The sequence below is a fragment of the Perca fluviatilis genome, chromosome 14 (assembly GCF_010015445.1).
Source record: "Perca fluviatilis chromosome 14, GENO_Pfluv_1.0, whole genome shotgun sequence".
NCBI classification, from domain to species: Eukaryota; Metazoa; Chordata; class Actinopteri; order Perciformes; family Percidae; genus Perca; species Perca fluviatilis.
In genome coordinates, this window is record NC_053125.1 from 12,155,261 (window position 1) to 12,179,657 (window position 24,397).

The following is a 24,397-nucleotide window of genomic DNA, read 5'->3' on the forward strand; positions in this document are numbered from 1 at the left end:
CCCATCCTCACTCTCTCCCTCTCTCTCTACATCTCTCTCTCGTCAATGTGTGGGCCGCGAGGCAGCCCGCAGCCCGAGCGGTTGGTTGGTTTGGAGTCGATGAGAGGAAGGAGTGTGTGGCGCCGTCTGTTGTGGTCTGAGGTTCACCACTGGCACGATCCCTCCGCCAGCCTCCGCCCTGGCAGCCCACTGAAGCTCTGGCAAAGGCCCCTACCCGCTGCTACCCATACCGAGCTGTCTGTGGAGGAATGCATCCGGCCCGAGTACGCTGAATACAAGACCATTGTTTTTTTTGTTTTTTTTTTTTCATTCATGGCTGAGGATACCCCCAACCATCTCTGTCTGCGCTGGGTTCTCTCTTATTGGCTCGGCAAGATATCTGCAATGCCACTTGGCTGCCCCGCCTGTCATCTCATTTAATAATCTGAGCTTTGACTTTGAAGCTAAAAAAAAAACAAACAGTAAATGCATCAATGGCGCTGCAAATCATAGCAGATTACCTCCTCTTACTCTATAAGGGGGAAATGTACTGTCTTCACAAATGTGCATCAACAGTTTTCACTTGCCCGTGCATGTCTACATTTTTTCTGTTGACAAAATATCTTTACACTTGCAGCCGAGGCTCCTGTTGCATTAATGAATGTCCTCGTCGAAAAGCTGGATTGCAAGTCAGCCTTCAACTCCACAGCTCCCCTTTGATGGACTTCAAAGAATGTCTCAACAGCCTGGAGAGTTGGGAGAGAAGCGCGATGACGGACGAGCGGCTGCTTAGAAATCTTCCCAGGGAGTGACCGGCTGAGTGAGTGACAATTCCTGTGCGTCCGTCGACCTTTTTAAAATTCCAGCTCGACTTCAGTCGGCTTTAGTGAAACCGGGCTCGGTCACATGAGAGCAAGCACGCCAGCGCAGTGGCCATCTGGTCAGGGGGCAAATTAAACGCTAAACAAAAACACAGCCTTTCAAAGGATATTCAGTCCCTGGGCTTCGAAAGGAGTAGGTTCTGCCTTTCAGAGCTTGATGTATGTGACAACCTGGACCATGCTCCTACATCAGAAACCCTTTGATACAGCAGGTAAACAGAAACCAAGGTCAGCTTTAATACTGTTTGTTGTTCTCCATGCATTCGCATGTGAATGGACAAAACATAGTGAGGTTTTTAGGGACAATTTTTGAGGATTTTCACATGTGAAAACCCTGTGTGTACAGGGAATAAAATGATTCACTTTCAAATCTGGAAGTTGCAGCACTGAACAGGACGTACACACCACTCTGAGTAGGGCCGCACAATATATTCTTCTTCTATCATCATCGCGATATCAACTGGCGCAAGATACACATCGCAAAAGGCTGCGACGTAACGGCGATAGACACAAAAACGATTTTTGTGTTAGTTGAAAGAAAATATCAGGAGAAAACCGCACTTTAAAATGTAACTGTCATTCCTTTTTTTGTGGTGCCTTTTATATTCAATATAATGTTCAATTTGTCAATTTTTTTTTTTTTGGAGATGATTTCCTTTTATTTGTTTTAAATTCAACAAGCAATTATTTTGTATTAGAATACTGAAAGCAGCAGATAATGCAGAACTGAGTACAATTTAATATAGGTTTATGTATGAGTAATATCGCGATATACAACAACATTACCGCATATGGCATATTTTCCTTTATATCGTGCAGCCCTAACTCTGAGTCTAACCAGAGGACCGGAATGGACTGGTGTATACTACAAGACCCAGACAGCACAACACAGGTATGTTTCCTTTAAACACAGGTTATGGGGGTGACTGGAGTCTTTGTGCACCGCAGGCATGTCTCAGAGCTAAAGTACAGCAAAACAGCACCTCGGGTTGCCCTCAGCTATCAGAGGCAAGAGGACTGACAGAAGAACAACCGTCAGCGGCTTTACGGAGGGCAGACAAGTCTATACAGATGCACACAGGCTCATAAAGACGGCTGAGCAGTGTTCTCTTATTGCAAAGCAGACTGGCCAAACTGGATTTACCACGCTACAGTTGTATGGTGGATTTCAGTTAATATACAGAGGCTGGGATCTGTAGAAAAGCTGGGACTTTCATATTCTGTTTATAAGAACTATGACTGACTTCTCCCTTATATTAATTAAGGTGCACCTGTTAGGGCAGGGAAACTTACGCCTTCGGTGTGTGTGTGTGTGTGTGTGTGTGTGTGTGTGTGCGTGCGTGCGTGCGTGCGTGCGCAGGGCGCAAAAGATTAGAATATGACGGCTACTGTATGTACTTACTTCTGGACACTCGCACCAGTTCTGTAACACTGAAGACTCCTGATTTAATGAAGCTGTCTTCCAAGTACACTGTAGACACAGGGACATACAGAAAAATCATGAAATCATTTTTTATTTTATTTTTTACGGTCATACATGCTATTTATTAAATACTTTCAGTATGTGAAATCGTCAGTAACATTGGGTTCAACATGTCCGACAATTCCATTACGCATCATTTTGGATGAAGCTTAACAGCCATTGAAATTTAGTTTGTTGTCAATAAAACACTATCTTCAGTAGTAAAAAAAAAAAAGAATTGAGTCTGAAACCCATAAATAAAATCCAAATGTCTTGTTTTCAGGTGCTCTATCATTCTTTCTTTAATCTTATTTCTTGCTTGTTTTTATAACAATATTTAGAAGAGAGCACACGATCATACAAAACCAAGAGAACTGAATTGAGTTCATCAATGAATCACAGACAAATATACAGGTACAGATCATCACACAGGAAATGTAGGCTCCGTCACCACATACATGTAATATTATTTAAAAATGGTAAAAAGAGAGAATGAATCGGTCCTTTTTCATCCAGCATTTTTCACACTTGTCCTTCTGTCTTCAAAGGCTCTAAATCTTCCTCATTTAATCATATTTTCATGAGAATCTAGCTGTGGATTGCCTTTCAAATTATTGTTATGTTTTTAAAGTTTTTTCAAAAATGAAAAACTGAAAAAAAAAAAAAAATGAATCCAACATATTATTAGCAAATATAAATCTCCACTGATGATAGCTTAACTGGCCATCCACAGATACTGTTCACCCTAACAATTCACTGTGCCACATGTATGTTTGACATCAAAACATGATTTAAAAACATCCCAACAATTATTAGGCTATTTAATAGCTTAGCATTCTATGCAAAAAACATACCTATAAAGGCTTTAGGCCGCCCTGCACGTTATTGTAGGCCCAGTTTAATAATATGCAACTACATTTTATACAATATATGTAGTAGGGGGTCCCTGCTCCATCTCTCTTTCAGCTTAAAAACGTTGAAGCCCTGGTTTAAACTTACAGCAGCAAACCATTGTGTGCAGTACAGTAAAGAGTGACAGGACAGGTGTGTGAGGAGAGAGGGAGTGACATATCAGACTTAAACTCCTGCTGCTGAGAGTACAACCAATGAGGCCGCGCTGAGCCACAGGCGCTGCCTATTTGATCACATATACAAGCAAACCTTAATAACTGTCAATATTGACACTGTTGAGCTAAGATACAGTATCACAGCAAGAAAATCCCACCTTAAAGAGTCCTTTACTGTAGTAGTTATAGTAAAGATTATTTACTCTTTCCAATCGTAATAAGGTTTAGGTTCTTAATTAGGTTCTTTCAACCCAGCTCAGATTTTTTTTCTCCTGTATTCAGGTAACTATTTTTTAGATTGCACTAGGGCTGGGCAATATTTCAATATTATATCGATATCGTGATATGAGACTAGACTTTGTCTTAGATTTTGAAGAACTGTAATATCGTTACATTGTAAGTTTAGTCTTTTCCTGGTTTCAAAGGCTGCATGTTGTCGTTTTCTGAATTTACCAGACTGTTCTAGCTGTTCTATTATTTGTCTTTAACCACTTAGTCATTATATCCACATTATGATGGTTATTTATCTAAAATCTAAATGTGAAGATATTTTGTGAAAGCATCAATTGTCAACCTTCCAATTTCGTTGCAATATCGACATCGAGGTGTTTGGTCAAATATATCGTGACTTTTGATTTTCTCCATATCGCCCAGCCCTAGACTGCACAAATGTTCATTATAATGTGTATTGCTTGGGGTGTTGAAGCATTTGTTGCGTTCTGTATGACCTGCCCAGGACGCAGCAACGCTACTCAGAGGCTGTCAGAGTCAAGTAAAACAGCCAGACAAGTTATTATTGACACCCAAATGACTCTGACTCGGCTTTGATGCAATGCCAAGGGCACTCGGGCCATGCCAGAACGATAGGCGGGCAGCTCGATTGGCACCTACAAAGCGTAATGCCTCCAGTGAGCCAACGGCTTTTGTGCGGGGAGCCGTGCCACTGCAGAGGGCCTCCAAGGCCTGAGTCATTGGCTCGCTAGAATGTTTTCCTTGGCACCTGTATCGCCACAACGTACTCTTGAGGTAGAAAACTAATTATACTTCTCAAACTATTTTCATTCCAATATTGTGACGACACAGAGCAGGTCAGTCCAGGGGAACAACGGCGCTGCCAGAGAATATATTCTCTACAGCTGGCTCAACATGACACACTCAGCTACCAGCCAAAGGTGCAATGTGCTGTAACATTTTCACTCCAGATCTTTAGTGTCTCCGTCTCGTTTCTTCTTTGTTTGTTTTTTACAACGTGTTTGATGTTACCAATATGTAATGTAATGATCCAATCTAATTGTATTCCTCCTCACTCCATGCAAAGTTGAAACTGAGCCTCAAAATGCTCCTTCAAGTTTTAAATGATTATTTACGACAGTGTGTCACTTTGGTTTATCTAGTTCATACTGATGGTCCTATTTATGCAGTTCAATTCGCTTGAAAAAGAAAATACCACTTCAGCTGGAAATCTCGTGTTGTTGTTTTAAAAAATTGCCGTTTTTATATAGTTGACATTGGATCACGCTGACGAAAGACATTATATGGTAAGCACCTAAGGCAGTACAGTACAGTGTATTTTTTTTTTTTACAGTAAGGGCTTAGCTATTCTGACCGCAAGTCACTGAGTTCACAGTAGATCAACAATATTTAACCTAAGGTAAGTTATGGTGTACATAGGCTGTTGTACAGAGGGCGAGCTGCAGAGGAACAATAAAGCGATGACAGGAGGGAGGAGGACTGGTACTGTACATACCTGGAAGAGGGTTCTTGCCTGGCTCATTGTTACTGGGACTTCCTGACTGCTGCGAGTCTGCAAACACACAGAGATGGAAGGGGGGATGGGGGGGGGTGGGCTTAGTATAGCACAAGGACAACAACATGCCATCTTACTGAAACACGGTTTTCTTGTCAGCAAAGATTATTTCCAGCAAGGTAACCTGGCGGCTTGGTGAAAACATATGTATCCTGTTACTTATAATAAAAAAATAAGTATGTTTTTATCCCAGTTTGTCTCACACCTTTGGCCTATTACAAACTCACTGAGTGCACTTAAAATAAAGAAATAACTTCTGTCGAGACACTCATCAAGACAAAGTGTATTTCAGGACTTCCTGGGTGGGTGCCCTAATGTTTTTCCTTATCTACCCGTCAAAGCGAGCATACCCACTGTGCATTAAACAAGACAGTCTTGTTTGAACAGCATTCTCATTAATGGGAAGGCAAACCGAAGGAAAAAAGCTCTCTGTCTGACACAGGATAGCCTAAAACTTTTTTAACGGCAGACCTCTGGGTAATTTTTCAAAGGGGCTAAGGGAGTGTTAGGCGGGGGCAGGCGGGGGATACAGAATGTGTTCGGTCCTGCTGTGCAAGGTACGAGCACAGAACAAAACGTGGAGAGAGCACAAGGAGGGGCGGGGAAATACAAGGAAACATGAGTGGAATTCTTTCCACCGGCTACGGTGCGCAGGCTTTGGCATGAGGCGGCCCGGACTGACGTCTTTTACCTTGATGCCTCGATGGGAGGGGAATCTATCATTCCTCAGCAGTTCCTGCCCTGGGTGATCACTGACAGGCATGTGGGTCTTTTTTCCTTTTATATCACGCAACAGCAAAAGTTGTGGAACATCAAATATGAACTGTATAAATCAAGTCCGATTTCAATCTGTGATACAGCACGCTGTACGTCGGAAAGAAAAACTGACTCAACATTGCGAGGCTTTACAGTCACACGTGGAGCGGCAGTGAACTGCTGCCATGCCAAACCACTGAACGACAGCGTCTGAGTGGACCCCGATAATGATCCAAAATGGCCATAGCCCACACATGGCCTGAGGCGGAGAGGGCCCAACGAGAACCAGCAGGGAGATTATCATCTAGGTCTTTAACACGAGAGAGCCGAGACAAGAAGCTAAAGACAGTGAACTCAGATACCCTCGCCTTGCAACAACACCCCTTTTCCTGCAGCAGCTCTCATGAGCTGTGTTACAGAGGCAACGGGGAGAAGGAAAGAGAGGGGGGTGGAAGAGAAAGAAGAAAAAAAAGTTGAAAGATTTATCCCTTACTTGTTCTCTCTCTCTGTGTGTCTCTCCCTCTCTCTCTTGTTCCCCTTCTCCTAAATTTGACTATTAAACAGCACTGCAAAAACAGAATGTTCTTGGCCAAAGCTCAACAATGACAAAGTAGGGAGGGAACAGGACCATACGTTAAGAAGAAGAAAAAGAAAATCCCTCTTTTCCAGTATGCTTAGCCCTGAAAATGTAAGAGTAACGTACAAGTTGTGGTCTCACAATACATCTCTGCTCTGCTTCCTAAAAACGTTTAAAAAAAAAAAAAAACCACAAGGGTGACTTGTGCTTTCTTATCCAGTAGTCTTTCATTTTTTTAAGGGATCTCTGTTAAATCTCTCATGTGGACACGTAGAAAAGTTTCAACATTTAAAAGCAGTTAGTTTGTTTGTTTCAACAATTGCAGAAATTAATGAAATATGCCTATCAATCTTTCCCAGAGGCCAAGGTGACATCGTTTGTCTGATCAACAGACTGAAAAATACTACTATTATTTATAACAAAGAGAAGCAGCAAATCTTCAAATTTGAGAAGCTGGAACAACATAACGATGAGCATTTGTCTTTTATAAACCCCTTCAACAAATAATCAATTATCCAAATTGTTTAAGATTAAGTTTCAGTGAATCATGTCAGAAATAAAATCTATATTATATTGCAAGTTGATGACCCCTGAACACGCGCGCACGCGCACAAACACACACACACACACACACACAGCTGTGTAAAGCAGCTTTTGTGGGCGAGCGGAGGTTTGTGTGGATTTGGCACAGCACATGTCCATAAAGTGATTGCAGGGAGCTCAGCGGCCTTGTCTCCCTGTCTTCTCCCCCCCCCATGCCACTTTCAGAGTCATCCATCAGTCTCGTTACGACTGCCAAGTCTATGCTCGCGCCCTGAGAACTGCTGAGAGGGAAAGAAACGGGCCAGGGGAGAGAGAAAAGAGCACCAGAGAGTGGAGAGGAGGTAAACGCTGAAAAGGTGGTGGGAGGACAGAAGGAGCAAGGAGCAAGGAGGTGGAGGTGGGTAGAGGCGCACCGGTTCGCTTAGATCGGATCAGAGCGTTGTGTTTTCGGTTGTTTTTTTCGCCCTTCTTCTAGGACTGAACAGGCAACCATGACAAAAAAGAGCAGATGGTGGTGGCAATTAGAGATCTCAGGCAGCATCTTCCAGCATGAGGCCCCACTGTAGCACCAGGAGAGACCACCTGGATGACTCAAGGTGGGATGCAAGCATATGGCGCATCTGCCAGGCCTGCACCAGGGCTAGAAACACCTCCCCTTTTGCATTACATTTTACCTTTGACCCGAGAAGGGCAGCTTCATGCTCTATCCTTCTTTCAGGGCGATTACATTGTTTAGAACAGTGCTTGCACATTTGTCAGGCCCGTGTGCCGATTGTATCTACTAAACACTTTTATTTATTTTACATCAAATCACTTTCATCACTCAACAGGTATTTAAATAGACCATAGACCGATCAAAGAAAGATAATTCTGGATTACAAAAGGTTGGATTTAAGTGCAGATAAATTGTCTGTGAATTAAAGAAAAAAAAAAAAAAATGCAGTTCAAAAAAGTGGCTGAAATAAAGTGAAGCAGTGGGATATTTTTGAGCCTGAGGCCTGGTATCTGTATCTAAAAGGTGTCCTGTACAGAACCCCAGCCAATCCGATAGTCTTCAAATAAACAGTAGCGTAACCTGTAAATAAACAGTTGCGGTCGAGGAGGCTGGGCTTTGCCCTGGGAGCTTGGCAGGCCTCGATCACAGGGCCAGACACCACACACACGCCCTCTCTCACACACACACACACACACACACACATAAAGACGCACGTACACACACGGCCCTTTTCCAAAAACAACATTTCTTGGCACCCTCCGTCCCTGCCACTTGTTTAAATAAACAAACCGGTTCATGAAGGAAGGGGAAAAAACAGTACCACGAATGAATCAGATTATCTGCTGTTACTCAGCAAAAAATAAAAAAATAAAAAAAAAGTAGAAGAGAGGGCTTGTGGGTATTTTGGATGTGTCCACGAGTTCTTACACCTTCTTGTCCGGTGGGATACTTATCATACCACTGTAACGATTAGGGCAATTAGGGGTAATGGCAACAGAAATCTGGCTCTGCTAGAAAGTTTCTCAGTGCTTGTGAGGTTTCTCCACGCCCAAGAGTTTTTACTCGCCTGGATTTTATAATCACTAAAACACTCGCACACACACTCTCCCAACCCACCCTCTCCTTTTTTTGGCACTACACCCATTCTGTTCCCACTAAATTGCTGGAACACACGTGCACATATACGCACACAGTGTGGATTAAATTAGCCACATAGTTTTGGGAAACTTTCTTTATTTTTTATTTTTTTGACAGTGGCGGTGCACGTCCTTAGCCCGCAAACACTTGCAGACGCGTACAGATATCCTCCACAAAAAAACAGTGCGCACGCGCGACACGCACACCCTGCAGATGCATACCGCTGTCGACATTTCAGGAGGAGAAGCCTGTCTGGCAGCCATTTTATGTCGAGCGGGGTTCTGTGCACATGTATAGCACTCTGGCTGCCAGAGGCATGGGTCCTGAGCCAAGACGCATTTCAGCAGCCTGGGGAGGCGAGGGGAGGGGGATGTGGAGGAGAGGTGGAGAGGGGTGGACTCCCGGAGAAGTAGGGAAACAGAGAGAGGGAGAGGGGCAGAAAATATCGGCCTAATTACGGAGCAGCTCCGATGCGTAATGTTTCGACAATACAGCTGCTCTTGAGTAAATATTTGATGTGGCCCGAGCAGACTTTCTGCTCAGTGTCCTCCTGCTTTTCTTTCCCTTCCTGCTGCAGGAGACCGGTTTGTCCTTCCTTGGAAATGCACAGTCAAAGTATGTGCGCGTTTTTGTGTGTAGCACGGGGTCATGCAAGTCTTGACAGTACGTGTAAATGACTGTACATGTGCCGGTGTGGAATGTGCGTATGAGTGTGTACTTTGTCCAGTGTCCTCCTCTGCTCCTGGTTTCTATCGTTCACAGCTTCGGCGATGACCTCACAGCACTCGGGCTGGCTTCCAACAGCCGGCAGAACCTGCTCTCTTCTCCAAATCTCTTTCTTTCTTCTTCTCGCTATCTGTCTATTGCTGTCGCTGTGCCTGCAACAGTATCCCTCCTCTATTGTATCTTTTCATACCAGCCTCTGTGGATATCTACTATTCAGTGTGTCTCTGTGAAGATATCGTCTTATCCGGTGATAAGTGCACACTATTTGTTATTTCAAATTTCTTGATTTTTTTTTTTCACTCTCATATGTCCTATTTTTTTTTTTAACACTTATCTCTTTCTTTAAATATCTCCATCTGTGTTGGCGCTCGCCCCCCCTTTGCCGCCTTTTTAAATGCCCCATCTCTTTCTCTCTCTCTCCGTTTCTATCTCTTTGTCTCTCTATCTCTCTCTTCTCTCCCTCCCTCACGCTTTGTTGTCTAAACAAAGTGGCCTTTATCAGGATGAGCCGCAACCCAAACAAGCCAAACAAAAGATATGGGCGAGGAAATCTGCCCGCAGAATTGGGAGGATCTTATCGTGCCAGCCATTGTGTGCCAGCCTGCCAACTGCCGATGCCCCCCACTGCCCACCCCGCACACCCACCGCACACACACCAAATTCTGGCATCTCAGCCCCACCACCCAGACTCATGCATGGCGTTCTGCAAAGGGCTGGCACCTGACCTGGCCGAAAGCAAAGTGATATTGACGCCGAGGGTGAAGGGAAGACAAATGCTGCAGCCAAATGGGCCGCCATCTTAGGGTGGCATTGTTTCACAAGGAAGACGAGCTTTAATTAAACAGTAAAACAAACAAAAAATGAAATGCGGAGCAACTTCCTGATTTACTTACTTCTTCTGTATTTAGTGGGGCTAGGTGTTGAACTGAGTACCAAGTACTGAAAACTGCCTCTCCTATGACCTCTTCCTTGCATTATTGTTGGCTTTATTATCAGTGATACCTTCTGCACAGACAGAAATGTATAGTATTGTATTCCCTTTGACAAACTATGACTGTGTTCCCCCAGTGGTGTCTATACACTGTGTGACACTGTAATGATTATCTCATAATTGGAACAAGGCAAGTATTTCTTATTGGCTAAAAGGAGCACCTGGTAATCCGGATAGCCACCCTATCAAATGACTGCCATTGACGGGGAATGCAGGTACAGTTGGGTGAGTTACACACAAACACACGCACGCACGCACGCACGCACACACACACGCACACACACACTCTCTCTCTCTCTCTCTCTCAGACGAAAGCGAGAGAAAGGCAGATAGAAAGTGAGAGGGGCAAAGTTGAAACGTCTGTGAGAACAATGACATTTTGCTTTCTTTTCTCCAAGCCAGACACCACAGACTTGTTCAATAGAGCAGGAGGACACACACACACACACACACACACACACACACACACACACACACACACACACACACACAGTAGGACTGTCAGGGTTTTGAGACTTATGGAATCAAGTGGGATCCCAGCCCAGACAAGAACAATGAGAAGCCATACAGTGTATGTGTGTGTGGTTGACTGTGTGTGACCCAGCTCCCTTGTATCTCTCTGCGTGCGTGTGCATCTCTCGATGGGAGCATTGCCACCTTGGTGTGTATGTGCGTGGATCATCAGTGTGTGTTTGTTTCTAATCGGTGCATACTAATGCCGGCGAAGAGCGGGCCCTCTTTCTCTCCGCAGAGTCTCTGTGCCTTCTCCTCAGTAAACTCTCACGGCAGTGAAAAGAGGAGAGCATTTTAACCGAGCCGGGAGGACAACAGGCTCCTCATTGAGGTCACCAAACAGTGTGGACGGGGAGGGAGCGCATTCAGTGGCGAGTGGGCCTTGAACAAGGGACTGAATGGCCTGACGGATCATTAGCCACACCGGCCCGGGAGTGGAGAAGGAAGAACCTGGCAAGCACAAAGGGATACACAGCCACAAAACCAAGGATGCAGATGAGGGTTAACCCATCTAAATTCAACTTCCCCACCTTTTAATTTGTGAAATAAAGTTTAGCCACCTCTACACGGATGCATATACTCTGTGCATACAAACACAAACTCAAAAGCAGCTCTGAATGCTTGCTCTATAATGCTGTATTACATGTGCACACACACATTTAACCTGCACGCTGACATACACGCATGCACAAACAGGGGCAGACACCCAGCGTCCCGCGGCGAGCTGATCTGTGCTGTACATGTGGGATGCAGTCAGCGGCCGAGCTGCAGACAAACTACACAACGCGACACAGTGGCTCATCTGTCCCATGAAAAATGAGCAGGCTGGCTTCCAGTCAGCACACTGCGCCCCACTTAATGTTTCCACCTCCTCCCACTCTCTCTCCGTTTGTCCTTTTCTCACAATGTGGCCTTTCCTTTCACTTTTTTTATTACATTCCTTTTTTTTTTGTCTCTCTTTCTGTATCCCTTTTTATTCTTTCTATTCTTGTCACTTTCCTCTTTGCATGCTGCCCAAACTTTTTATCTCCTCCGAAGCACCTGGCACACACAACACAACTGCAACACATCCATTGCATTGCGTGTTGCAGATATATCCATATAGGATTAGCAAAGTTCTTTGTGCTGAAACAATTGGTCAATTAATCAATTAGTGGGTGGATGGGAAATCAATCCCTTACAATTTTGATCATCTTTGGAAGTCATTTATTACGCCAAATTTCAAACCTTTGCTGGTTTCAGCTTCTCAAATGTGAACTTCTCAATTTTTATCATTGCAAATTGAATATCTTTGAATTTGCAGGTCAAAACAAGCTATTCAAAGCCTTCAATTTGGGCTCTGGGAAATTATTTTTTAAACACTTTGTAGACTAAAAAACTATTGATTAATTGAAAAAATTATCAAAAGATTCACTGATAATGAAAATAATTCTTAGATGTAGGCGTTAACAACATATATATATATATATATATATATATATATATATATATATATATATATATATATATATATTTAAACATACTTATAACAACCGCATAGATTAGCAGATTTTTCAAAAGTGTGGTCTCATCATTCACAAGTTTAATCAGCGTCAAGTCTAGCCTGTGAGAAAAAAGAACTTTGCATCTGCGCTGAAACAATGGGCCCGTCAATGGCCAACCTCGGCATCTTTTTGGTATGCACCAAACAAACAATTAGCTTTGTTGCGGCGTAATTGACAGGCAGGGCCGGGTGGCATTTACATTCGCCCGCTGTTGCCACCCTGCCATTCGACGGGCCGGGATAAAAAAGAATAGGTCCATACGAGGGTAGAAGGTTGGCCACATCTCTCTGGTTCGAAGACACCGCTTTTTTTTTCCCGGTGGCAAACTTCCAAGCAGGAGCGTTTTTTTTTTTAATGCACGGCTGTGGAGGAAGGAGGGAAGGGAGGGTGGAGTGAGGACCAGACTATAGATTTAATTATGCATGCATGTTTTCTCATTCATTGTAGTGGTGGGAAGGGGAGAGGGAGAGGTTAAGGGGTGTGTGGTGGGAGGGTTGGGGGGGAGACAGACCAATGACATTCCGTCGTTGTAGTCCTCCTCCTACACACACACAAACACACACACACAAACACACACACACAAGGAGCAGTCTGGGAGCGAGCCGCTATAGGCTAATGAGGTGACACTCACCGTCTGGAGACTAGCCAAAACAGTCCATTAACTCCTAGCCAGTAGTTAAGAGGAGAAGAAGGAGAAAGGTGGTGGTGGGGAGGGTGGAGAGGAGAAAAGAGGAGGCGGATGAGGTGGGGGGCAAGCGGGTGATGTGGGCAGCTAGCCGATGGGTTAGTGGGAGGAGCATGTGAGGGGGGGGGAGAGAAAAAAAAAAGAAGAGAGTCTGAAGTCTTTCAGGATGTGAGGGTGGGGGGTATTTCTGCAGTTTTGTAGTTGTGAATGAATCAGCGGGGTGGCTGGTAGGGGGGGGGGGGGCTGTGCACGAGCGTTCACTGTCGGCGATTATGCTCTGTGGAGGCAGCTCTTGAGGAAAAGTAAGACTGTGTGTGTGTGTGTGTGTGTGTGTGTGTGTGTGTGTGTGTGATGGAGTAGAGTTGGTGGGGTGCACGGTGGATGCCGCGCGAGAGAGAGGACAAGGGAGATGGATCCAAAACCCCCCAGTCAGGCAGACAGACCTTTGACAGAGGAGCTCTGTGATTCGCCTCTTTCATCTTCAGAACCCCCCCATCCAGTCGGATAATTATGAGACAAATGCACTGGACCCCTGCTGCTTGAGTGGCAATGGGCATGGGAGGCCAGAAACACAGAGAGAGGGTTCAAACCTGCACGTCTCGACTGGTCTGGAGGGAGGGGCGGACAGAGGGAACGAGAGATGGTGGGGGGTGTTTAGGGGTCTGGGAAATTCCCCACTCTCCCAAGAGAGACAAGTTGGCCCACAGATCATAGTTCAGGGACAGCCTGGTTGTGATACTAGCGAGGCTTAACTGGTTTTAGCCGCCAACTTCCTTTCAACTTCCACACACACACAAACACACACATATGTCCAGTTAATAAATACTGCATTGTTTGGTTTTTCAAACGTACCTTTCTGAAAAACGTCTGAAAAATGCGCCCTGATTTCTGACTTTCAGCTGGTGGAGTATGCGCCTGACCCAGTTCACAACGTGTTGTTTTATTGATGTATTTGATGGAGCTCTGGTCTGCCCTGATAAGGGAGCAAAGTTAGGAGCTGCAATGGTACTGTACCTACATCTCTAACTCACACCAATCCCACTCTGACAGCCTTACCCCTGGGTAGACATGCATGCTACAGTCAATTGTATTTGACTGCAAATTCCAATGAAAATCATTGAGCAAATATGTAAAACTACTTTGAATTTTAAAGTGATCCATGTGAAAATAATTCAAAATGTTCTGGAAATATGAAAGTAAGAAAAAGAAGCAAAAAAAAAAAAACAAGCTCTCGTTTCATGTCAACAGTTTTGGTATCTACAGATGAAAATAACGTTACGGACTCAAAGTCCCTTCAGTTTGACTCAGGCCTGCGTAATGTTGTGTGTCCATGAGGCCTCAGCCAGTGATGTGTCAGTGATGTGTCAGTGATTGTCAGCGCTTACGCCGGTGTCAGGCTTCAGCCAAGAGGAGTTCCCACTGGCGAGAGCAGCAGGCCGAGCCAGGGCGACTGGGTGCTCCCTCACAGGGCAAATGTCTCTCCTCCAGCTGGGCGAGAGGCCACCGAGGATCCCTGCCACCCATTGCCACTGTTTGCACTCCCTGGGCTCTGCCAAGCGAGCAGCGGTAAAGCGCACACAAACACACACATGTGCACACACACCTTAAAACTGGGGACGTGGAAGGAATTATCCAATCATAGAATGCCACCACATCTAAGACCAGATCTTGGCCCAAAACAGACAAAGAAAACAAAGCGTGCACTCATTCAGATGATTTTGTTCGCACTGCTCCGCTGGAACGGGACATAGGGTGGAGAAGGGGGAGGGGGGGGGGGGGATCAACCACAGAGTTTAATGTGTCATTACAAGCATAAAAACAGACTACTGACATTGCCAACAGATGTCGAGCCAGTTTATTTTTGCCATTACAACTCCAGTAGGGAATGAAGCGGCAGGTGCAAATGAACGCAGTCTTGTCGCTTTCTTTTTTACTACCCAGGCTACTGTGCTGCTGCATCATCATTTCTCCTGATCCTGTCACTCAGACATGCATCATGGAGATAGGCCTGGTTATCAAATCCAAAAAGCTACCTATTGCATTGGCATTGCATCTAAAATGTTATGCAACCGATCCTACATGTGGATTAGATATTACTGGTACCTTCTGGCAAGGTGTAGACCAATCTTCAAGAGCCTTAGTTCTAATATAATAATACCCACACCTTTCTGAACGTCCTACTCCCATGAGTGCAGTAATGACGGAAAGATGTTTTAACTCTCAACGGTGTACGTTGTTCAGATGCAGCAGGCCGATTGGGGAGCTTGTTGGTGGTTTAAATGCCGGCTGCCTGCCGCATGGCCAGTAAAACCCCTCCTTTCCTGTTAATGAGCCTGGAGACGGAGGCCCCCAAGTGCGAGCTGGCCCGAATCAAAGCATGTGTGGGGATCGAGGTCGGGGGACAAGAGGGTTTGTTGGGGGGAGTTTTGGGTGTCTCCACTGGCACAGGACCAGGGAGCGAAGCTTTCAGGGCAAAAGGGAAATCATGGGAGTTTAATTTCACAGAAACCCCTACTCTTATAAAGAAAAGTGTCGGGGGTTCTGGTGGAATCACAGCACCAGGTAAGGGCTCATTTGGTGAGCCCTAGGCAGATGCAGAGCAGCGGTTTTAAAAAAAACGGCATCATAAAACAGGTTCTCACATAACTCAAGGGGGAGTGACAGCGGCTGTGCCCGCCACAAGGTCAGAGCGCTGGCAGCCATCCAGAGACAGTGGAGCTCCTCCGCTCCTCACGGACCCTCCAACTGTCTGGAGATATCCAGCTAACAGCAGTTAAGGTGCAAACCATCTTTGCTCTTTGTGGTTTGTAGGCCCCAGACGCACAATACAAACACAAACACCCAGAGACTCAATACAGTCAACAGCCCGTCACTTACCACAGCAAAGCACTATACAATCATGACAAAACATCTTGGTCTTACAGGAGATCAAAATGCAAATTTCATCTCGCCGGTTTAACACAGCATTCCCTTTGCCACACCACAAGTGTATGATTTATAAATCATACTTAAGTGCATGCTAAGCGAGTATTCAAAGCCAGAGAGAGAGAGAGAAAGAGAACTCTATTCCACATTCCTGGCAAAAAAACAGAGAGCAAATGTGTTCTGTGCGACTTAGGCCTGCTGGGGCAGCCCCCTCTGCCACTGCAGCAATAACAACATGTGGTTTGGCTGCACAGCGCCAGTTTACAGTGGGAAGAGGAGAGGCGCTAAATTAATTTCAGATTCTGTTGTTTGAGAGTCATAAACAATGTTACAGCAAAGCATGGCATCCAGAGAGTCGGCCACAGTGTTTGGTCACATGGTTAGAACACATTACATCAGTCGCTTTTCAGTTTTTTTTGGGAATATATCATTATGCGCCGCGAGTATTGAGATATTACAACTCAGATTGACATAGTAAACTGGTCATGTTGAACACACTGTACAAAACAAAGTGTCCTCGGGCATGGCAATCCTGGTCCTCCCCCCGAGAATGTAAAGGGCTTTTCTTTCGAAATTTATTTCTGGGTTGTTACCAAAATGCTAGGACGATACGCAGAACAAAGAGGTCTCACCTGGCAGGCTTGTGTTTATTTACAAGTACCTTGAACATTGTGGTTTTATGATTACATTCATGCTCTGATAAAGTTAAGAAGGAAGGGCTTTCTGTTAAAGCGAGTTTAAGTCGGGCTGTCCTCGCTGCGCTGCTTCAGCCTTTCCCACGAGGCTCCAAAGCCATAATCTCTTGAAATATTTGCACAGATGACGGCAGCGCTCGGCTGTTTTGACACGAAGCGGCATGAACGAGATCGAGCAGTCACTTTTTCCATCACTTTTCAGTTCAGGAAAGGGAATTCCCCTTTTGTCGCTTTTCCCTGTAGCCCGCCTGCACGACTCCCACCAATCCGTATAACCCTCCTAGCACTCCTTCCTCCACTTCCTCAGCCTGCTAGGATTTGTTCACTCAGGGCCACACCACAGGGGCCTTTACGCCCGCCTCAGAGCCAGCTCCCACAGTCCTTGCTTTCCACTCGCCCAAGCATGTTGTTTTCACTTTATCAGAGATGCCAAAAGTTCATTCACTGAGATCAGGGGTGGGTGGGAGGGCAAACAGGGTTGGGGTAAATGCTGCAGGAGGTTGAGGAGAGAGGTAGTTCCTGTTCTGCCCTGCTTTCGGCTCAGGAAGGCAAGCAGGGCTGTTCTGTTTATGTTGAATGTTTCTGGCAGGGTTGTCTAAGAGCTATAAAACAAGTGGCCCTGGTTTGCGTTTGACTGCGACTTGTTGTCCTCGTTCATCATGACTGCTCACCCACACCCCACCGACACCGACTCAAGCTGCAGGCGGCACAAAAAAAAATAAAGTACACATAGTCACAAAAACACATTTTCCATGTTACCTCTCTTAAACTCTTAGTGGTGCCTCCCAGGCGGTCAAACGTTGACAGAAATATTATTATATTATGTCATATACATTGCTTATGTTTGCCTCCAGGTGTTTTCCCAATGTCTACCCAGGCCTTACAAATGTTCTTTTCAATGTGCTTCAAATACTTTTCAGCTTACACGTTAGCCACTGTCATTCAACTAAACATAAACCCTTTATCTATATCTTTTAACTAATACAAATGCAATTCATTTTTCACATCATAGCTGCACTGAATGTGGTGGGGAATCTGTCCAAAGGCCATAAAAACATAATCTCCTGATCGTAGCCACATTGTTGCATCATGGGCACTGAAAGGAATACCAAAAGGGCCACCACTGGAGCCAAATCTATAATAATCCCACTCCTGGCGAGCATCTGCATATATACATCTCTCCTTGCCTACGTTTTTTTTTTTTCTCCTGAGGGCCTGCTTGAATGTGCGCGTGTAGAAAAAACAATATCTCTTTACTGAAAACTGACGGCACAACAGGCTTGTTGCAATCACAAGGTTGGCAGCCCTGCAGAAACACTTCCCATTTGCGGTGCACGGCTTAGTCCAAGCCACTTGAACTTGGCAGGGCTTACCTGGAACAGCCTACCCGTAGGACCGCCACAGACTCTCCCCCTCAGCCAAGGCAGGAGGCCTCACTGTAAGCCACAACAGCTGATGTCAGGCACACCTCCAGAAAACTGCCTACAAGTGACTTCTAGGTATGTATCAAGGCAGAAGGAAATGATAATGCAACTTTTACCCCGATGAGCCGGTTGAACGGCTTGTTTTAAGTAAGTCAAGTGTAAGCGCTTATGTGGAACTCATTTGCAGTATATTGTTTCATAATTGTATAAACCTCGATTGTAACTGGTTGGAAAAAAAGTTGACCAAATGTTACAAGGTAGTACATAGAGTACAGAGGCACAAAGGACGGAATTGTGCATACAAGGTGACGTTTTTTTTTTGTTTTTATCAATTGAGAGAGAATTACACAGATCGTATGACACCATATGGAATTATTTTTACACATAATGTATTTCCTTTGCGGGCGCTGTGAAAGGCGAGGCCTACAGGGAGTCCTCTTTAGGAGGAGGGGAGGAGGAAAAAAAGCTGTATGTATGGTGAGGAGGGAGGGGGGTGGGGGGTCGAGGGGTTTAGTGGGGCGGTGCAAGCACGCTCAGCGAAAATATGCCTTGTGCACTCGTTGAACTTGGGGCCTGCGCGGGCTTCACTCAAGGTTACAGGAGAGGCCTGTGTGGAGAGGAGCAGGAGAAAGAAACCATGCAGCAGCAGTCCACACGCAACAAGGTTTCCACTGGACTCGCTTTCTTGCCGCTTTTTACTTTGGGAAATGGTTTATGTTCAGTTTCCCGTGAATGCTAAAACGTGTAATATTTAAAAACTTGCGCCGTGACATTTTTTTTTACATCTACTTTATAATATCCCCAACCACACATTTAGTCTCTGGACTGTCACTGAGTCTTACTGCGAGCGTCTGTTGCTCAGATAACAGAAGCAGCGAGCGATCGCCTTTGACACCAGGTTTCCTTCCCTCCTCGGAGCCTGCCGGGACCCTGGCCACGTATCCGCTGCCCCACCCCTGAGCCCTCGGCCACACAAAGGTAGGAAGCGGCCGCTGGAGCAGGGCGCATTGTGATGAGGCCACTAAATCACCTCTCGTTTTATCCAACGCTATTTACGCACGTTTCACCGAAGGAAACCATAAAGACAACAAGGCCTAGTAAATACGTCGCGGACGAGGCTTGCTGGGAAGAAGGGAGGACAGGCTATTGGCTAATTGAATGATATGGACAGTTAGGATATACAAAGCTTTTGATAGGATACGTGGACACACAAAGCTTAAGGAAGCTAGACATTCACAACACCTAAACAGTACAATCTGCTGTAATTTATAATAGCACAGCGATGAATATATCTTAAGTTTTTGCTGTTGAAACTGTGTTAGCCACAAAACCTTTGAGGTCATAGTTTGCAGTAATGCATAGCATTAAATGTATTCTGGGTCTGGGAACAAAAGAAAACATTAGGTCCACCTTAACACGAATATAATGCACCATAGCCTCAAAAAGTAAAACCTCTAAGACACAGTGCCAGAAAAGTTCATCAACAGTACTTCGTGGCTGAATTGTATAAGAATTTAGGTCTTATTATAAGATAAGGATAATTTTACAATTGTAAATCACATCAATGCATAGTAATTGCATATGTGACGGTAAACAGCATATAGGACTGTAAAGTCAAGGATAGAATGCAACCATGACGCTTGTGCCGGAAACATCAAGTTGCCTTTGACTTTGAGACAAAGAAGTTGGCAGTACAAACATCAGCTGAAGCAATTGTCACTTGCCTTTCCGTTTCATCCAAGCAACATCAAGCCATTATCACACCTAAAAAATTTCTCTGCTTCATCAAATTAGTTCAACTTTCATAAAAAACGCAATCAGTCCACATTCCCAATCGTAATAATAAGCCAAGAATTATGGATACACATGTCTTATTGTATCGTTTACCAAATCCAAGCTAATCCGATACAAGTTAAATCAGCGATTCATGCTTGCGATGTCATCGTTCATCGTTCGAAACATCCGTCATCAACGTACACAGCTCGATCCGAAAGAACGTCATCATGATCCGTCCATGCCATATTACAACCGTCCGTCCGTGCCATAGCCTTCGTACATTGATGGATTAACTCATTTCCAGTACGTTAACCTTTAGAAACCTTTCGCCTGTGGAAAGCACCCGCTCTCATCAGCACTTCTTAAAACAAGGGTGTGGTGCAGGTGCTATGTGTGGAGGAACCAAGTTGGATGGTTCAGTTGGATTGGACTCCAACTGAAAAGACCTTGGGGTGCTATATGTCTGTGAGGAACTAGAAGGATGGTAACAATCCTCAAAACATTTCCGCGTCTCGATGATTTCAGCAGATGAGTTTCATCTCTGTCTGCAGGGACTAATGCAACACCGGGTGCCGAGCAGCCCGAGACACTCAAATGTGAGACAATGGGAAATGCACATGCAAGGGTATTTTTAGGCCAGTGCAATTTCTCTGTGACACATTTACTGCGGAGGACCTCAAGAGCGATAACATGCACAAACCGCAGTGTGCCGAGGAGAGTGACAGCAATACTTGGGGCCACAGGAGAGACGGGCCAATTAATGCCGAGAAGTCCTGTGAGTGGAGCCCTCTGTATAATCCCACAACCCACTTTATGGCAAACGCTCCCCTCCTTTGCTGATGTGTGGATCATTAATCACATTCGGTATCAAACGCCTATCCCTTGCCACAAATGTTCATTCCCCAAACTCAAAGCTATGTATGCCAAATACTCCCCTTCACCATAGAAAGCTACTCAAACTTTTCACAATCGATTATCAAGAGAGAGGGGCTGGTAAAACCGTTTAAAATGTGTATTTTCTTCTTTTTTTTTTTAATCATCCAAATCTGGAGTCTGATACTTTTCAGCTGAAGTACCTCCGCACAAGTATTTCTGTGCCGCCACGTGAAAAGACTGAAAACACACTCATGAAAGGAGCTTGCCAACGTCATTAAAAGAAGAAGAAGAAAAAAAAAAAGCATCATGGTTTTAACTTCAATTTAACCAATGCTACTTAATGCCGAGCTCTCAAAATTCTCGCTCGGCACACAGAACTGGCACTTGAGACATGAAAGGGCAGCTGCGACGTTTGGTTTACATTATATCTTAGTGGTTTCCACATTGTGGCCAGGGGATAAGCATCAGGAGAGGTTTATCTCTGTCACAGTGCTCTATGGAATATGTAAACACTATGTGTAATCAGTGCTGCAGTGAAATGGAGTGCAGGGGGGTGTGTGGGAAAGTGAAGTGCTTTAGGAATAAGCCGCCATCTTATTCCTTGAGCTCGGGGAAAGACATTGAAGCTGCAGAACCTCTATGCCTATATGTTGGTTTTTACAGTATACAGGGTGTTTTGTTTTTTTTCAGTTAAAGGAGGAACAAAAACGTTCGAGTGAATCCACAGATGCATTTAAAAAGATAAAAAAGAATAAATCCAGCAAGTTTTAACGCAGGCAGTATTGTTAGTAACTTGGGTGTTAACTTTCACTCTGCTGAGGACCTTCGCTCTCATCTGTCTCATCTGTCTCATCTCCTCCGTCTCTTGGCTTAACTCTGTCAGCGTGTCTTTGTCCCCGCATCATCCACCCTGTGAGGCAGCGCCGCTCCTTTCTGTGGAGGACGGGTACTCGTTTTAGCCGAAGAGCCTCTCTCCCGTCTAGAGCCCAAGTTTTAATATGGTGTCCAATCAAAAGTGATTAAGCATCGCAGAGCACAAACAATGCAGGCCCTTAAATCTCTGTGAACCCTCTTTCACTGGAGCGAATGAAAGAGCACTCTGTCTGCAGCAGCAGATGACAGACGTGCGCTTGAAGATAAGTCTTCTCCGTGAGCCCTTATCCTACCAACACCCGCCGTCCGACCAAATAAAGAAATAGATTACAAAACGCCTAATACAACAGAATGGGATCCCACCTTGAAGGCATCAATGAGGAAGTGAAGAGTGTATTTTGCAAATAGATGTTCCCTTTTACAGCAAAGTGCCTTGACATGATACCTAAAACCCGTGGCACCAGACAGGCCAAGTTAAGTGGCCGAGCCACCATGGGTAACTCGGCTAAATAGAATTAAGTTGAGAATAGAAGACAGACACAGACTCAAACATGTATGAGCAACGAAAGACAGCAAACCAAAACCCTGTTAAGGTACAGAACACGCATGAACAAAACAATAAATCACTAATAAAATCAACCAGCTTCCAAGTTCAGTATATTTCACATGAGGAAAAAATACTTAAAAAAAAAGTCAAACTTGGCTAAATTTCCCGCAAATCATCATGTCTTGCACATAAATTACAGACAATCACAATGCATGATGTATGCTGCGTGTAACACAATACCCTGAACTAATGCATCAGATGCATGCGGTTCATGCAAGGCATATGGCAGCATGAAGATTTAAGGAAAGCTGGATACCAGGGGCAGCCAACTAATACCAAGGGGATACTGTTCTTACTGTGCCTTTTTAAAATGCCAAGAGCAAGAGTAGTACTGCAGCCCACAATGACACGGTGGTTGGACAAATGTTTCATCATTAATATATTATATACACATGAGACAGCGTTGCCTAAATACATGTTTTCAGCACATGTAATGCAATCTTACATCTGGTAAACTTCCATTTGTAGTTGGACTGACTGGGGGAAATGATTTCGCTGGGTACAGTTGGATCGAGGTTTCACAGAAAAGCCTTCAAATTAAATGAAAAATAAAAAAATACAACATATCACTTTATTAATGTTGCTTCCAAATGATCAAAATATTACAGAATCCAAAAGACTGATGATGTATTAGCAAAGGTCTATTAGCCCACATGAGGGATTCAATAACCACATACACAAAGAAGTATATCATCATCATCATCATCAGCACTGGGAGGTCACGTGAGGGAGGAGCTGGCGCTATGACAACGAGACATCAGCCGTCGGCAGCCTGCTGCCGTCAACAAGTCAGCATGAGCACTACCATCTGACTGGGCTTTCCTTACACTGCCCCCATACACTCAGCCAAAACTAGCTATTGCTGCTGCTGTTACTGGCTCCTGCTTTCAATTTCACTAGAGTGGCCCAAGTAATGGCTTCAGCATTTTGTGGTCTGCCGACACATATGGTCCGTGTAGCGATCTGTTCCTGCGCCGCCGCCGCCCCCCCCCCCATCGATAGTTTTGGGACATGCAGGGTGATGTGGGCAGAGGTAGACAGACACAGCCCCAGGGGTCAGCCACATTATGGTGTGGGGGCGTGTACGGGTCTTGTTGTGACTGCCATGAGAATTGGGGGATCGGTCGGGCCAAAGCTGCAATCAATGTGTTGCCGCAGAGTGTGGAATCAACCAAATAGTGCTTGTTCATTCGTAGCAGCAAGGTTCAGGCCATTTTTAGAAATAACAAAACAAAACTTTTTCAACTCGTCAAAAGGAATGACCACATTAACCTTCTCTTTATCACTTACGTCACCACTTAATGCCATTGCTGGTTGATAGGCTACCACTGCCGCTGCTGTCCCAACCTGGCTGCATGACGCAGATTAAAGGTTATTTGCTCAAGTCACGGAGGCAGCTCCTTCGGCTCGCCCTTGTTGGGTTTCCCTATCTGTGTTTGCCTGGACAAATCTTGAACACAAAGCGCCCATTTTGTGCTCCTCTCTGGAGATCCTGTTACAGTGTTCCAGACAGGACGCGGTCCACCAGCGCTGCCTCTGGGAGCATGGCGTTTGGCGAGGGCGGCGCAATTAGGTGCTTCCTCAACTTCAAGCATATGAGACATATGCACTCCTCTTACGTCTCCGAGCGCTTTTTTTTGTGCTGTGATGGGGTAAAATGATCAGGAGGGGGGGTCAAATGATGTCATGCTGCGAGCATTCAGATATAGCAACTTCCCATCCCAGTTACCAACCAAAGAAAATATACAAGCGCATCCAACAGCCTGCTTCAGGATTCCCCATAGTCCATGCGCCGATTGCTATAATATTTGCATTATTGCTCAAGCACCTTCTGCCTGTTAAAACTTACCATGTAATTCCCATAGATTCAAAACAATCCTGAATCAAAACATGAAAAAACACTTAGCAGTACAATAACACCCTTTTGGATACTGAGAAAACTATCATCAAGTTGTTGCTTGTCAATGGTACTGATGGAAATAACTAAGCCTCTCCACCCAACAACACATATGCACAGTGAGTGTGTAGATACAGATGCCTTGAAGTTGATCTAGTGG

General features: G+C 44.9%; 1 protein-coding gene across 8 annotated transcripts in view; it reads right to left on the minus strand.

Annotated features, from left to right (window-relative positions):
- LOC120572708 (nuclear factor 1 B-type-like) overlaps nucleotides 1–24,397 on the minus strand; it is a 66,333-nt gene that overhangs the window by 22,855 nt on the left and 19,081 nt on the right. For 6 of the 8 annotated variants that reach the window (XM_039822070.1, XM_039822074.1, XM_039822076.1 and 3 more), the window contains 2 exons: nucleotides 5,137–5,193; nucleotides 2,263–2,331 (listed from right to left, as the gene is read on the minus strand). In XM_039822070.1, coding sequence (XP_039678004.1) covers nucleotides 2,263–2,331; nucleotides 5,137–5,193 — 126 coding nt within the window. The remainder of the gene's footprint in view (nucleotides 1–2,262; nucleotides 2,332–5,136; nucleotides 5,194–24,397) is intronic. The other 2 variants (XM_039822073.1, XM_039822072.1) reach the window with 1 other exon arrangement.